The 15,025-nt window shown below is 43.0% G+C and overlaps 1 protein-coding gene across 4 annotated transcripts in view; it reads left to right on the forward strand.

Moving 5' to 3' along the window:
- DDX60 (DExD/H-box helicase 60) overlaps positions 1–15,025 on the forward strand; it is an 80,167-nt gene that overhangs the window by 13,116 nt on the left and 52,026 nt on the right. For all 4 annotated transcript variants that reach the window (XM_084994710.1, XM_084994709.1, XM_021072212.2 and 1 more), the window contains 6 exons: positions 1,128–1,286; positions 7,474–7,615; positions 8,558–8,707; positions 10,044–10,149; positions 10,616–10,731; positions 12,293–12,450. In XM_084994710.1, coding sequence (XP_084850836.1) covers positions 1,128–1,286; positions 7,474–7,615; positions 8,558–8,707; positions 10,044–10,149; positions 10,616–10,731; positions 12,293–12,450 — 831 coding nt within the window. The remainder of the gene's footprint in view (positions 1–1,127; positions 1,287–7,473; positions 7,616–8,557; positions 8,708–10,043; positions 10,150–10,615; positions 10,732–12,292; positions 12,451–15,025) is intronic.

Below are 15,025 nucleotides of genomic sequence, written 5' to 3' on the forward strand. Positions count from 1 at the left end.
TAAGACACATTGATGGTGCTATTATATAATGTTGATTTCCCTCCACAGATGTTTCTCTCAGTACATGTGTAGTCAGATGTGTCCCACCCTCCAGAGGAAGATAAGGAAGCTGGCACCTGCTGAGAGCTTATACCTTTATGATGTTCTGGGCTCTCAGATGCCTTAAATCCTCATGGCAGCATTTTAAGAGAGGTGCTGCTGTTCTACGTCATGTATAGAAACACTGAAGTTCAGGATCCAGGAACATGCCTCAAACCCAAGTACTGAATACGGCGTGGCTTGGAACCAGGCCTGCCTGTCTTGTCCTGGCTCCACCCTGCAACTGCCTTGGGGAGCCACCCCTCTGTGTGTGCACGCACACACACACACTCAGACACATACATGTACACAGACACAACCTGAGTGCTGGGATTCTTGGCTGAACATTCCTATTAAAGAGAGCGAAGTTTTGTCTCTTCTTCAACAGTTTCAGGACTGAACAAGGCTCATTATCTTTCTCTTGCATCCTTTGCTTGAACAGCATCTTTGTAAAATATCCTACACGGTTAGGTGTGTCATTTTAAATGATCACAGAAGTGATACCAAACCAAATGTCCCTCTAGGGCTTCTTATCAATAGACCTGTTTGGGCCTCTGGGGGCCTATGAAACAAGCCTTTGTCTGGTTCCACTGACAGCCCTGCAAACACAGGAGGTGGCTGTGGGGTCCATGTCCGGTCAGGTTAAATATGCCTACTCCTTCAGCCTTCTGCCACTTGGCAGGCTTTCAGATATGCCCTGGTATCCCCACTCTGGTAGTTTTCTGTAGAACCTTTAAAACAGGGTGCCTGGGACCAAACAGGGCATTTCACGGTGGCTCCGTTCTTCGGAGTCCAGTGGTCCTGCTCCATTTACTGGTCAGCTCAGGTGTGTGTAGGGAGGGCACTTAACTCGGGACACGGGGAAATGCTTTGTGTGAACTGCTGCTGTGCTGGTGGTTCCCTGTCCGCAAGCCCACGCCTTTGTCAGGTGGGGAAAAGGGCTGTCTCAGAACCCTAAAGAGTGTAAGAGGCTGATTCCTGCCGGCACTGTCTGGGAGTCAGGCCATGTCCAGCCGCTGCCTTCTGACTGGCCTTCTTGTTCTGTCCAGGTGGAAGGGAAGCCCTTGGCCCTGCAGGAGGTGGAAGATTTGTGTAAACTGCACTGTCTCAGCGTGGCCTTTCTCCTCTGCTTACCTCTTTCTCAAAGAGCTTGTACCAGATTTGTCACTTCTCATTGGATTGAGGACATTCAGACTTTCTTAAAAATGGTAAATATACTCTTTATTAGCTGATTTTTTTGTTTCAACTGTTTGATGTATAAAAACCACAAGTATATTCAGAAATAGATTCGTAAGGGGATGATGTCAACCCTTCAGCAGCTGGAAAGGTGTAGCTGCCTAAGCGAGTTGCTTTGGAATTTCAGCGACTGTTTGGCAGTCAAAACACACAGCACTATGTGTCGCCAATGGAAGTGGCATGTCCTACCCTTCTGGTTTGTGTCAAGGTCAGGATTTTCCCGGTGAGAGGAAGGGAGAAAATAAAGGCATAGAGAACTTCCTGCTCAAGACTTTGAGAATAAGGGAATGACCCGGGACAGGGCTGGCAAGCTGGTGAAATGGCAGCGATTGGGTGAATCTCAGTGCTGATTGTGAAAACTAAGGACAAGGAAAACCCAGGGGCAGCAGGTGAGCAGGGAGGGGGCGTGGAGGACACCCTCTTCCGGAGGGAGGGGAGCTTAGGGAGAGAAGCAGGGGAGCTAGCTGGAGGGCATGTGTCCATGTTTCCCATGTCTGCGTGCCGGTACATGTTTTCTGGAGAGCTCGTTTGGAGGTTCTAGCAGGGAGTGCAGCTACTCTCATGCCCTTGACTGAAGAACGGTCCTCCTCTGTCAGGGACGGTCGTCCCCTTCGACCAAGCGTGCAGCTTCGGGAGGGACACACATGGAGTGGTGAGGGAGGAAGGGGATGCCTGCCTAGCCAGCCAGATCAGCCGAATCAACCCTGGCCATCAGCGGGGTGATAGATGTCTCAGCCAGATGGCCCTCACATCCTGGTGCACATTTTCTTTGTGAAGTAGAGGATCAAGTCATAGGCTTGCAGTTGTAGCAAGGAAGCAGACCCGGAAGCTGGAGGATAATGAAATGTTTGGGAAATATTTATCAGCGAGTGTGGGGGAGTGGACTATACTGAGAAACAAAGAGATGCTGGCCTGTCCTTTGCCTGGCACTTTCCAGAGTTCACTAGAAGTTTTTGACAAATTATAGTGGCATCCATCTGTGTCATGTACTTTTCTTTTTCCAGTGGTCTCAATCACTTGGCCACAGGCAGAAGGAAACAGCTGATGGGGTGACAAGGACAGAAAGGGGGTGGAAGAAGCTGTTGCTGGAGTTGTGCAGTTTGCTGGCAAAAGAAATGGGAAAAAGTGTCTTTACATGGGACTGCTTGACGAGAAGACATAGTGCCCCAGGGACAGACTGCAAGGGCTGGCAGGGGCAGGTGGGGGCAGGAGGTGCTGGCCTGGAGGTATGATCAGCAGCAAAGGAGTATGATGTCCTTATGCAGAGTCAGCAGGTGGATGGATGGCCGTGGGGGTGCGGCCAGCAGACCACTTTTGGGTCAGTGTCTCCTGCGTGTTACCCTTCACTTCCCTGTATGTGCCTGCAGCTCTCTGCCTGAAGGTTCTGTCTCCTTGGTCTGGAACGCTGCAGTGTAATGCCCGTGTTGTGTCCTCCTCAATGCCAGGTGGGGACCCACTTCCTTACTCTTTGGGACAGATGACTCTGAAATGTCCTGTACTCTCAGAATTCCTTGGTGAAACAAAGCTCCAGTCACGCCCAGGGGCCAGGGGTTGGAAAATGTGTTCTTCATTGGTTTTCTCCCCTTTCCTGTCTCACTTCTGTGTCCCCCGACTGGCATGTCTTGTGATCACCCACAGATAAACTCTTTTCTTGAAGTGAAGCTCGGGATCAGCTTTGAGGGGAGCCCAAGGCAGCAGGGTGGCGGTCCTGGGTGTGTCCGTGAAGGTGTGACCTGGGTTAGAGGGATGAGGGCTCCCTGGGTACAAGAAGCATGGCCCTCTCTGTCCTCCTGGACGTTGCTGTTCTCCAAGGTGGGCCCAGGAGGCAAGGAGGAAGTCTGGGCAAGGTGGGAAGTGTCCTCATGCAGGGAGGGAAGGCGCTGGGAGCAGGCCAATGGGATGGGTTGGAAGGCAGGCTTTCATGGGCGGGGGTGTGGAGGGCAGGCTGCACATGATGAGCTGAGGAGTGGGGAGGGTGCCCGTCGTCTCCAGGCGGGGAGGGGTGAGCAGGTCCTCCCACCAGGCTTGCAGGGGAGGTGCCTTTCCATGGGGGGAGCCACGGCCTGCCTGGAGTCCCTTCCCCTCCCCTTCCCATCCTCAGAACACCATATGAATGATTGAAGGGCTTCTTAGCCCTTTGTTCAGTGGTCATCTGATGAATTCTCCAGCCCCTCCTCAGAATCATAGGAATGTGTAAAGTAAGGCGCTGAGGGTGACCAGGAGATGGGTTATGTTGAGCTGCAGTGACCAGAACAGTAAGCCGTGCATTTGTGATGCGGAAGACGTGTGCTTCGGCTAGGATGTTAGTGAACCGAGAACGTCCCTGCTTTTGAGTGCATGGCAGGCGTCACCAGTGTCTGGAGGTATTTGCGGCTCTGATGATGTGATGTGAAAATATCTCAGATCCTGCATAGCAGGAGTATATGGTACTTGGTCTGGGTTTGTAATAGAAGAAAATACACATCTTTGCCACAGGTTCACAAAAATAAAGATGTAACTTCTGACCCAAGTTCCCGGATTCCTCCAATTCCATCAGTGACACTTCCCCTCCAAAGCGTCATCTGCTCTCCAGATGAACTGGGTGGTACCCTTACTCTGGGGACTGGAAACACGAAAGCCAAATTTCCTGGCTTTTAATAATAATTATTGATCCATGTATGACAGATATTACTGAAAAGGACAGCTGTCTTCTTCTGCCCTCCCCTGCAAGAGTGTCCGAGCTGAGGAGGGGACACGATTAGGTATCATCTGAGGGTCCCAGGAGTAGCAGGAGGGCATGGTGGATTTGACCCATAGGCTGGGGGTCTGGGGCTGAGCATCTGCTGTGAGTACAGAGACTGGGACACAGTGGCCTCCCTGAGAGACCCCGGGTCCATGTGTGCCAGGGGCTGGTCTAAACAACTCGGTTGGTGTCTGGATGTGAAGGAGGGATGTGCTTCCAGAGGGAGGGCACTTAGGTTCCTGGGACTCCAGGTGAGTTGAGTGGATCTGGCTGATGGAGGCAGAGGGGAGCCTCTGGCTGGAGTTCTCAGAGGCCAGATGAGAGGCATGGGAAACACAGCCATGTCCTTGGGAATCTCCGGGCTGCTTGTAGAGACTGTGGGCTCCAGGGGACCAAACAGAAGCCAGCCTGTGGCCAGTGACCAGCCACCTTCATCCAAGGGGCTGATTTGTACCGTGTGCAGGACACCAGAGAGAGATGTCCACCTGCAACAGTGTCCTAGACGCAGGATACCCTCTTCTTTGTAAGCAGGACACTGGAGAGTGATGCCCACCTGGAAGAGTGTCCAGGACACAGGACACCCCCTTCTTACCGAGCAGTAAACAGGAGGGGGATGCCCACCTGAAACAGCGTCCAGAACACAGGACACCCCCTTCTTACTAAGCAAGATGCTGTAGAGGGACGCCCACCTGGAACAGTGTCCCGGGTGCAAGACACCCCCTTCTTACTGGGATGCGGTGGACCCCGTACAGTCAGCCCCGTACAGTGAGGGGAGTTGGCGTGAGGGTGGCTGGGGACTGACAGAGTGGGCCTGGGTGTCCTCGGTGGTACACAGGTTAGATTCCCTGCAACAGCTTGGGGTGGGGTGGGGTCAGCAAGTTCAGGTGCAGGAAAGCACGTTGATTGCCTATCTGGGTCTGAGTCTGTGAACTTGACCTGGCTCTGACAGGAGCGATAAAGGTTCTGTGATGTAGTGGACGTGGTGTTATGTGGTTCTGCTGAGGCCTGAGTGAAAATTTTTCCTGTATCCCACATCTCACTGGGGGCATTTCTCTCGGCATTTTTGTGAGTCTATTAGGAAGCGGCAGACTGTGGTTAATTCAAGGGTACAAACACTGTTCTTAGGTCCCATTTAATTTACTTGAGACATTTGAATATATATCATGCCAGGTTAATACACTGAGCATATTGCTACTACAGGTAAGATACTGAAATAATACATTATAGCCTTAATATTGTGCTGTGAGTTTTGTTGTAAATTTGCTTTTGAGAAATAATTTTTTGTCAACTTTAGGTTGAATTACATGTACTCAGCTACTGAGTGGTATGAATATATTAACTGTGGTATGGATTACAGATTTAAAAGGAATGCTCTGTATGTATGATTTTCATTTATAGAGAGTTTTCTGAACAGTATTTTGTGCACAGTTGGCACTAGGTGAAGAGGACATTACAGAGTCTATCTAAACTACCAAACATTCTATGGTGACCCTGCATGTTCTGCTTTGTGGTTTTAGCCAGTAGAAAACATCACCTTGAATTAGGATGGCGAGGTTTGCTGGACGCATTGGGAGGAGCTTTCTCATGTATGTGTGCCTGACCTGTGTCACCTCCTGCAGACACAGCACTCCTCATGTGTCCTCCTTTAAAATGAAAATTTGGGCTCCAAAAAGCTGAGGAGGCTACAAGCACAGTTACTAAAGGACCAGGTTGAGACCCAGCTATACCTCTATCCAGCCTCCAAGTATGTGCTCAACCAATGAGGGGCAGCAGGGTGCCCTGGGCCAGCTCTTTGGCCGGTCTTCCCTGCTTGCCAAGTTTCACTGCTGCAGCACCAGGAAGTGGAAGGCCAACATCAGGTAGCCAGTGACATTTCACAGTCAAGGCCATGTTCTGAAGCCTTTAGAGGACGCAGTTCAGTGGATGAAGTGGGTTTCCTGTTTGTTCACACCTTGACACTTACTTATTAACCTTTCCGGGGGACGCTTAGGCTGCAGGTTGAGATGCTGCTCTGTGGCCCTGCGGAGATCTCTTTAGTGTTGTTAGTTGTAGGTGGAGCTACACTCTGGGTGGGGGGTCCTGCTGCTGGATATTTCTGACTCCATCAGGTGACGTGAAAGCCGTCCTGACTTGCCTGGTTAGCGCCAGGTTGGCTGAGGCAGTCGCCAGTAGCCACACATGGATATCAGGCTCTTGAAAAGTAGAGAAGTCAAAAGGAGACAGCAGATTTCAAAACCTTAGTGCAAAAACATGTAACTTATTCTCTTAATATTTTTATCTTGACTGCACATTGCAATGATATATTTTGGATTTGCTGAATTGATAAAAATTAATTTCAGTTCACTCTTTTTTTCAAACGTGGTGTCCAGAACAATGCAAATAACCCATGCCTTTTGCCTTTGTTACACTTGTACTGGGGACCTCTGGTTTCAGTTCCCCATCAATATAGATAAATGCATTGCTCACGTTGGGAGCCTGGGTGCTTTATCATCAAGGGGGTGTGGAGCAGGGAGCCTGTACTTTGCCCTCTGAACCAGCTTCTCAAACTCTGACACTGACTCAGGAATGGTGAGGCTCGCTCGCTGATGTGACTTGACTCATGTCTGCCCTGCTCAGGCTCAGTGTGATTGGTGGGGACACTGCCTGTACCTGGTGGGGACACGGCCACACGGTGGTGAACTGGGGACCATCCAACAGCGAAGGTGGGGGGGGGTCCCTGAGTGTGAGGGATCCCGCATCTTCTAGATCCCTGAACAAGCAAATGCTCTCTTTTTTCTTCTTAAAATGCTATTTTGGCCTGAAAGTCAAAAGGCTTTGGTGAAAGTGGCATTGAAAACATCAAACCCTGAGTAAATCACAGGGGAACATTTGAAAGCAGTATTTCTGTGGTCTTGTATCTGTGGGTTACAGCGAGAGAAAAAAATCATTATTAAGAGTCAAATATGGGAGTTCCCATCATGGCTCAGTGGAAACGAATGTGACTAGGTTCAATCCCTGGCCTCCCTCAGTGGGTTAAGGATCTGGCGTTGCCATGAGCCGTGGTGTAGGTCGCAGGCGCAGCTTGGATCTGGCGTTGCTGTGGCTGTGGTGTAGGCCAGCGGCTACAGTTTTGATTCTATCCCTAGCCTGGGAACCTCCATGTGCCTTGGGTGCAGCCCTAAAAAGACCAAAAAAAAAAAAAAAAAGTCAAATATGGATTTCTATGATTCAGAATAAAGAACTGTGTTGAATTTAGTTAGTTTGATCGCATTTTAGCTCTAGTCTTTCAAGCTGTAGAGCATTCATTATTTCTCAACCTGGTATGGCTCATTTGGATAGGAGAGAGGGAGCCTGGCCACTTGCCTGTTGGTTGAATTATTGACATGTTTGAAGTCATATTATAGCGTATTGCTAATGTAACAGTTGTCAGTAACTTGGTTTTTATTTCCAATTTTCAGAAAAAGTGTTGCGACTATTTCATCCTAAGTGATGTGAATATTTCGGAATCTTGGAATCTGGATTTAACTCACCTTTCTGACTTAAGTGATGAGCTTTTGTTGAAGAATATAGCATTTTACTATGAAAATGAAAATGCTCAAGGTACCACCATTGTATATTACAATAATTATATTTTTATACAGAGATAAACATTATAAAGGATTTAAAACTTTAAAATCATTCTCTTATACTTCCAACATATAACATAGCAATCATTTTCTTTCAAATGTTTGTTTATACCTGTGTATAAGTTTTACTTAGTTGCAATCAGAGTGAGTATTATATTTCAAAACATTTTCACTTAGTATTACTCCACAAGTATTTTTTGGAAAAAATATGTTTGGGAACTTGGCATTTCCAAATAACTTTAACAGTTGAATTTTTCATTTACATATACACATAACATTTTTTCATAATATTCACTCTAATTAATGTAATCATCCTATTACTGTTAGGTAGGGGATTGTAATTTTTTCCAGAGATGAAGCTGAATTGTGTATTGTTGTTTATAATGAATTTTTTTCCTTTGGATCATTTTATTAGATTTTCTACAATCTATTAGTAGTCAAAGAAAACACATTTGGAGAGAACTATAACTCGGTATTATTGAAATTTCTCTGACCTCCAAGGTTTGGTTCTTGCAGACTGCAAGCATTAGCATGAATTAGCTACAAGTAAATTGAGCAATCCTCTCCAGATAGTCTCATTTTTGAATATAAGTAAAGTTACTTTACTATTAGTAAAGTTGTGTGTGATGTAACATTTTTATTACCTTGAAGAATAAATATTCACCATCTGTTATTGTTAGTTAAAATAATTATACTTCTAATACTTAGTTATCAACCAGGGAAACTGGATAAATTTTAGAGTCTACAGTCTCACAGTCAACATTGGAACCATTTTCCTTTAGGTTCCATGTGGAAATCCCTGAAAAAATTCACTATTTGAGAAGTATTTCAAAGTTCTCTGAATTTAGTCAAAATGTGTGCTTCTGTGTATATGTGAATGACTTTTGGTGATTACCATTTTTAACTATTTATACAGGCCTGCATTTGGGAAATGTCATTACGAAAGATTATGAACATCTCTGGGATACTGTATCAAAGTTGGTCAGACCATTTGATGTTGGAAAGCCATTTCCTCTGAGAACAACAAAACGTCCTTTTCTTAAGAAGAACCCATCACCAATCAAAGGCAATAAGTCTCTAAATTAATTTCGAATAAAAGCCTCATTCCCCTGGGAATGTTTTGAAAGCACCACTAAGTGTTGCAAGTATAAATACATTTTTGGTGTTATGCACTTAAAATTACCTATATTGTCATGTCCTTGGGGTGATAATGCTTTGACTATAATTTTGAACAGTGATATGTGTTGCTTGTAACTAATATTGTTACCACTTATAAAAAGTGAGATATGTGACTTCCATTTCTATCAATATAAAGTGTAGGTCTAGTGAAGAATCTCTTGCAGGTAATGATGGAAATGTTAGGTAAGAGACACCAAACATCTTTTTGTAAAGTCATAGCTAAACTCAAAACAATGGGAGGGAAATTGCAGGAGCTGAAAGTGAAGGGAGAGGCTGATCTCTGGGTAACTCCAAGAATTTCTAATTATAGGCCTGCTCTCCCAAGAATCTGGGTTTCAGTTTTCTCTGTTAGCAAAGTCCAGACCATTCTAAGCCAGAAGATAACCTAAGTGATCTAAGGACTCTGGCGCATTCTCTGAAGAGAAACAAAGTCCTAAACCCTGGTTTTACAAGAGCTTCTGCAAAATATGGGTGCAAATGCAAATGTATGAAACAGCAGAGAAACAAGCCCCAAGAAGGATAGTAGCTATAGAATGAAATCTCTTAAGGGATTTCAAATTTTGTAATTTTCAGAAGTAGCATATATTATGTGTGTGTATAAAAAATGCTTAAAGAACTAAAATAAGAAAATACAAAATTGTGTAAAACATCATTCACATTTTAAAATGACCAAAATTGTAGAAATGAAAATACTATCAGTGAAGAGGTTCAAAATCTGATCAGTGCTGTCACATACGAAATTCATCTGTCATCTGCATGTGTACATGCATGTGGTATCAAAAAGGATGTGAGACAAGACTGTAATGAAAGGACATAATGACATTGCCATCGGGATGGTCCCCTACTTCTTTTTTATTTTCATAAAAGTGTGAATGTAAGAAATCTGAGATTTCTATATTCAATTCCTTGTTTCATAACAGGAAATAAGAAAAGGAATAAACATTTGAAAAGAGGAATCATAAGGGTGTTTCTGTCTATCTTATCCATCCATCCATCCACCCATCTTCCTACTTACATGCCTACATACTGCTTATTTCTTTATATTCTGCTGTTTCCAGGATGTTTTAATATGGGAAATAGCTTTGTGGGAAGGGCTGGAATTGATTAATGTAAATAAGATCAATAAAAAATGTGTCTTTTAATGTAAAGTTTTAGAAATAACATTTCACGTTTCTGTATGAAAGTTTACATTTGACTTTGCCGTAATTTTTCCTTTTTTACAGATACCTCCATGGAAAAGATGCCTAGTTTGGGTTTTATTCCAATGTCATGTCAGGTGGTTGATAATTTTGTTGGAGACATTTTGAAAGATTTGCCTTTCCTAACGAGGTATGGGGCCTGAAGTGTTTCGGTCAATACCCAGATGGAATGGATGAATTACTCATAGAGATTCTATGAATTATGACAGGTTATTTATAAATAGGGTATATTAGATGTAACATGTGTTTGTAAGACATGAGTTTAATGTCAAATTTATTAATGTCCTTTGATCGTAACTAGGTTAAAATCAACAGTTTGAATCTTAGAGTGAAATCATTCCAGCTGCATGTTTTTAATTGATTCATCAAAGGATGAATATTTATTGATGTTGATGATGCTGTTAGAGAAATGGTTGTTTTTTTTGAGTTCTTAAGCCTCTAGTAACTGCTCTTTGATTCTAGCACCAACATTATATCACAGAAAGAAGAAGCTGGCTATGATTTTTTTCTTTTAATTATTGAAAGTGAAACCTTTGCTATGCTATATTTGGAGGCATGCAGTTTAAGCCATGCATGTATATCTTTTTGTCTCACAGTGATGATCCTGTTGTAACTTCACTGGTCAAACAGAAGGAATTTGATGAACTTGTGCACTGGCATTCCCACAAACCCCTCAGTGACGATTATGACAGGACAAAGTGTCAATTCAATGGTGAGTTCTGCGATTCCGGTGAAAGACATTAAAGTCGGTTTCCCTCTCTGCCTTTTATTTTATAATGAAAAATTATCATATTATGAGCCAGGAATTCTCCTGACTGGTGATAATATACCAGATTTGTAGATATGTGTCAGTAGAGGGGGTGATGAAAGAGCCCCACTCTGCTGATAGTCATGAGCCTGCAGGCGCACAGTTGTCTTAGGAGTAAGAACACAGATGCGGTGTTTGTCCCCATGCAAATTAGAAGCTGTTTTAAGCAAAGATGATTTGTAGTTTAAGATATCTATGTATTCCTTCAGGTCAGACTCACAGACTTCAAAAACAAACTTACGGTTACCAAAGGGGACAAGTGTTGGCGGGGGGGCGGCGGGGGGGGATGGAGTGGGGTTTTGGAGTTGGCATATGCATGCTGAGGTACATGGAATGATATCCCTCATTTCATATAAATATATCATATATGACTTGCTCTACAGCACCTGCAGTATAGGGACCTGATGTACAGCACAGAGAACTCTATCCAATATTCTGTGATAACCTGTATGGGAACCTATATGAAAAAGAATGAGTATGTGTACATGTATAACTGAATCACTTGCTGAACAGCACAAACTATCACAATCTTGTAAATCAACTACGCTTTAATAGAACTTAAAAAAAATTACTGAGGCCGTAGGCTTTTAAGCAATTTTAGCTGCTTTCACACCACCCAGTTGACTGCACGTAATAAATATAGTAATTTACCTGCTCAGCGTGGAGGGACGGGGAAAGCAGGCCCATGACATGTGGATGGCAGGTCAGCTGAGAGTGAATTAGGGCCCTTTCTCCTTGGTTCATCCCTCATCTTCCTCTCACCTTTGTCCACTCCACTCATGCAAGATACTTACCAGCCTGCCTGTATCAACAGGAACTAGGATCATGCAAAACACGAGGGATGTTTTAGATTAATTATTAACATCCTTCAGAGTGGTTTGATTTATATATGCAGATACAGGTATAGAAAAATCAACACGCTTAATTATTCCCTTTAAGTGAGTGTTGCAGTTTTCTTTGGGGATGGGAGTAATTCCTATGTTGACTGTTGGGATTTCCTATGTCATTGGATTTTTCCACAGTGAAGGTTTTTCTGAGCTGCCAAGTTCTTGTCTCTGTGGCTCTGGTCTGGAGTAAGTATATTCCTGTCAAATGATGTAAGAAGCCATGATGTCTTAGATGGATCTCTTCCCGATTTGACCTCGACCTTTCCCTTCTTACCTGCATTCACAGGGCAAATGATAGGTGCGATGCCCCAAATCTGTCGTTCTTTGTAGCATCCTGATATTTGTTTTGTGGGATAGAAAATGAAAAGGTGTTTTGTCCCTTCTGTCCTTTTAATGAAGTCCAGAACCATTCTGTTGACAAGAGATAACATGACCTCGGAGTCCTTCTTTAGTGAAAGCAATCAGCCTGAATTACTGTTCCAAACTAAAAAGTGCACGTGTGGCTGGGATGGTGAGAATTAGGGAGAATACTGTTGGAAAATGCAGCAGTGTTGCATTTTGAGCTTTGTCTTTTTCAGAAAAATCCAGAGATCCTTATTATCTTAGATCTGTGCAAAAGTATCACGTTTTTCAACGATTTTATGGGAACTCTTTAGAATCAGTCTCCTCAAAATTTATTGTAACTCAAGGTATCAAGCCAAGGAAGTTCTGTGGACCCACGAGCAAAAAGACACAGGTGGGCACAATTAATTCTATCCAAAAATGTTCACCTTTCTTTGTCTTTCCTTTTATTGCTATTTGATCAATCCTGTTGGTGGTTGCTTTTCATGCTATGTTTTTAGAAAGTAAGGGGTGGAAAAAGATATTCTATGCAGTAGAACTCAAAAGAAAGTGGAGGTAGCTATACTTATCTCACAGAACATAGACTTTAATATACGCACTGTAATAATAGAGAAAGAAGGTCATTATATAATGATAATGGTGGAAACCTGAAAACTTCTCCTTTAAGATCAGGTTTGAGACAAGGAGGCCTAATCTTAGCACTTTTATTCAGTATAGTACTAGAAGGTTTAGCCAGAGCAATTAGGCAAGAACAAGAGATGAAAGTCATTCACATTGGAAAGGGAGAAGTCACACTGTCTCCATTGCAGATGTCCTTATATCATGTAAAACCCTTACATGATATAACCAAACCAAAAAGCTGTTAGAATAGAACTAATAAATGACTTCAATAAAGTTGTAGAATACAAAATAAATATACAAAATTCTGTTGTTTATATTCACAAATAAGGAACTCTCAGAAACAGTAATTAAGAAAACAATTCCCTTTAAAACTGTATCAAAAAGAATAAAATACCTAGGAATAAATTTAACTAAGGCAAAAGACCTGTACACTGAAAACTATATGACATAGATGAAAGAAATTTAAATGGATACAGATAAATGGAAAGGTATTCTGTGCTCATGGATTAGAAGAAAGAATTTTTAATACAATACAATCTATAGATTCAGTGCAATCCCTATCAAAATTCCTATGGCATTTTCCATGGAAATAGAACAAGCAATCATAAAATTTGTATGGAGCCATAAAGCACCCAAAATAGCCAAAGCAATTTTGAGGAAAAAGAACAAATTTGGAGGCATCATACCCCCCCTGATTTCAAGCTGTATTACAAAGCTGTGGTAATGAAAATATAAAAGAATAAAAGCAGGCACATAGATCAGTGAAACAGAGTAGAAAGTCCAGAAACCAACTCAAGCATATATGGCCAGTTAATTTATGACAAAGGAGGCAAGAATGCATGGTGGGGAACAGACAGCCTTTTCAATAAATGGTGCTGGGAAACCTGGACATCTTCATGCGAAAGAATGAAACTGGACCCCTACCTTATACCATATACAGAATTAACTCAAAATGGATTAAAGATGAATAATAGACATGAAACTGAAGAAAGCAGAAGCAATAAGCTTCTTAACATTGGTCTTGGCAATGGCTTTTTTGGATTTGACACCAAAAACAAAGGTAACAAAAGCAAGAATAAACACGTGGGACTACACCAAACTTAAAGGGTTCTATAGAGCAGAGAAAACCATCAAAAAATGAAAAAGCAACTATAAAATGGGAGAAACTATTTGTAAATCATACATATGATAAGGGGTTAGTATGTAAACTATATGAACAACTCATAAAACTCAATTGCAAAAAACTGAACAATTTGATTAAAAAATGGTCAGAGTAACTGAATAGACCTTTTCCCAAAGAAGACATACAGATGCCCAGCAGGTATGTGGACATCACTGATCATCAGGAATGCAAACCAAACCACGGTGAGATATCACCTCACACCTGTCAGAATGGCCATTAGCAAAAAATAAAAAACCCCAGAGATAAGTGAGGATGTAGAAGAAAGGGAGCCCTCTTACACTATTGAGGGGAATGTAAAGTGGTGCATCTCCTATGGAGAACAGTATGGAGGGTCCTCACAATCTTAAAAATAAAACTACCATAAAATCCTGCAATCCCATTTCTGGTATTTATCCCAGAAAAGAAAACAGGATATAGAAGAGACCCCTGCTCTCTTATGTTCATTGCAGTATTATTCAGAACAGCCAAGGTAGGGAAACAACGTCAGTGTCCACCACGGGAGGAACGGATGAAGAAGATGTGGTCCACGTATATACTGGGAGGAATGGATAAAGAAGATGTGGTCCGTGTATATACTGGGGAGGGGTGGATAAAGAAGACGTGGTCCGTGCATATACTAGGAGGGATGGATAAAGAAGCCATGGTCCGTATATATACCAGGGAGGGATGGATAAAGAAGACGTGGTTCATGTGTATACTGGGAGGGAGGGATAAAGAAGATGTGGTCCGTATATATACCAGGGAGGGATGGATAAAGAAGACATAGTCCATATATATCTTGGAATATCACTCATTCCTGAGGAGGAAATTCTGCTTTTTGTGACAACATGGTTGAACCTCAGGTGTTAAGTGAGGGAGGTCAGACAGAGAAGACAGATATTTCGTACTGTAACTTACATGTGAAATCTAAAAGAAAAGAAGCCAAGCTCATAGAAACTGGGAGAGAAACATGGCCCCAGGGCCTGGGCGCGGGGTAGGCTGGTAAAGGGAACAATATTCTGTGACAAGCTATAAGGGAAAGGAATCTGAAAAAGAATGCGTGTGTGTATATGTGCAACTGAATCACCTTGTTGTGCAGCAGAAATGATTACAGCCTTGTAAATCAACGCTACTTCAAGAAAATTTTGAAAATGAAAAAACAAGGGTGCAGACTTTCAGCTGTAAG

This window comes from Sus scrofa, chromosome 14 (genome assembly GCF_054392235.1).
Source record: "Sus scrofa isolate SSC_HxYL_T2T_F1_AM1 chromosome 14, Sscrofa_HxYL_maternal_Yorkshire_Landrace_v2.0, whole genome shotgun sequence".
Lineage (NCBI taxonomy): Eukaryota > Metazoa > Chordata > Mammalia > Artiodactyla > Suidae > Sus > Sus scrofa.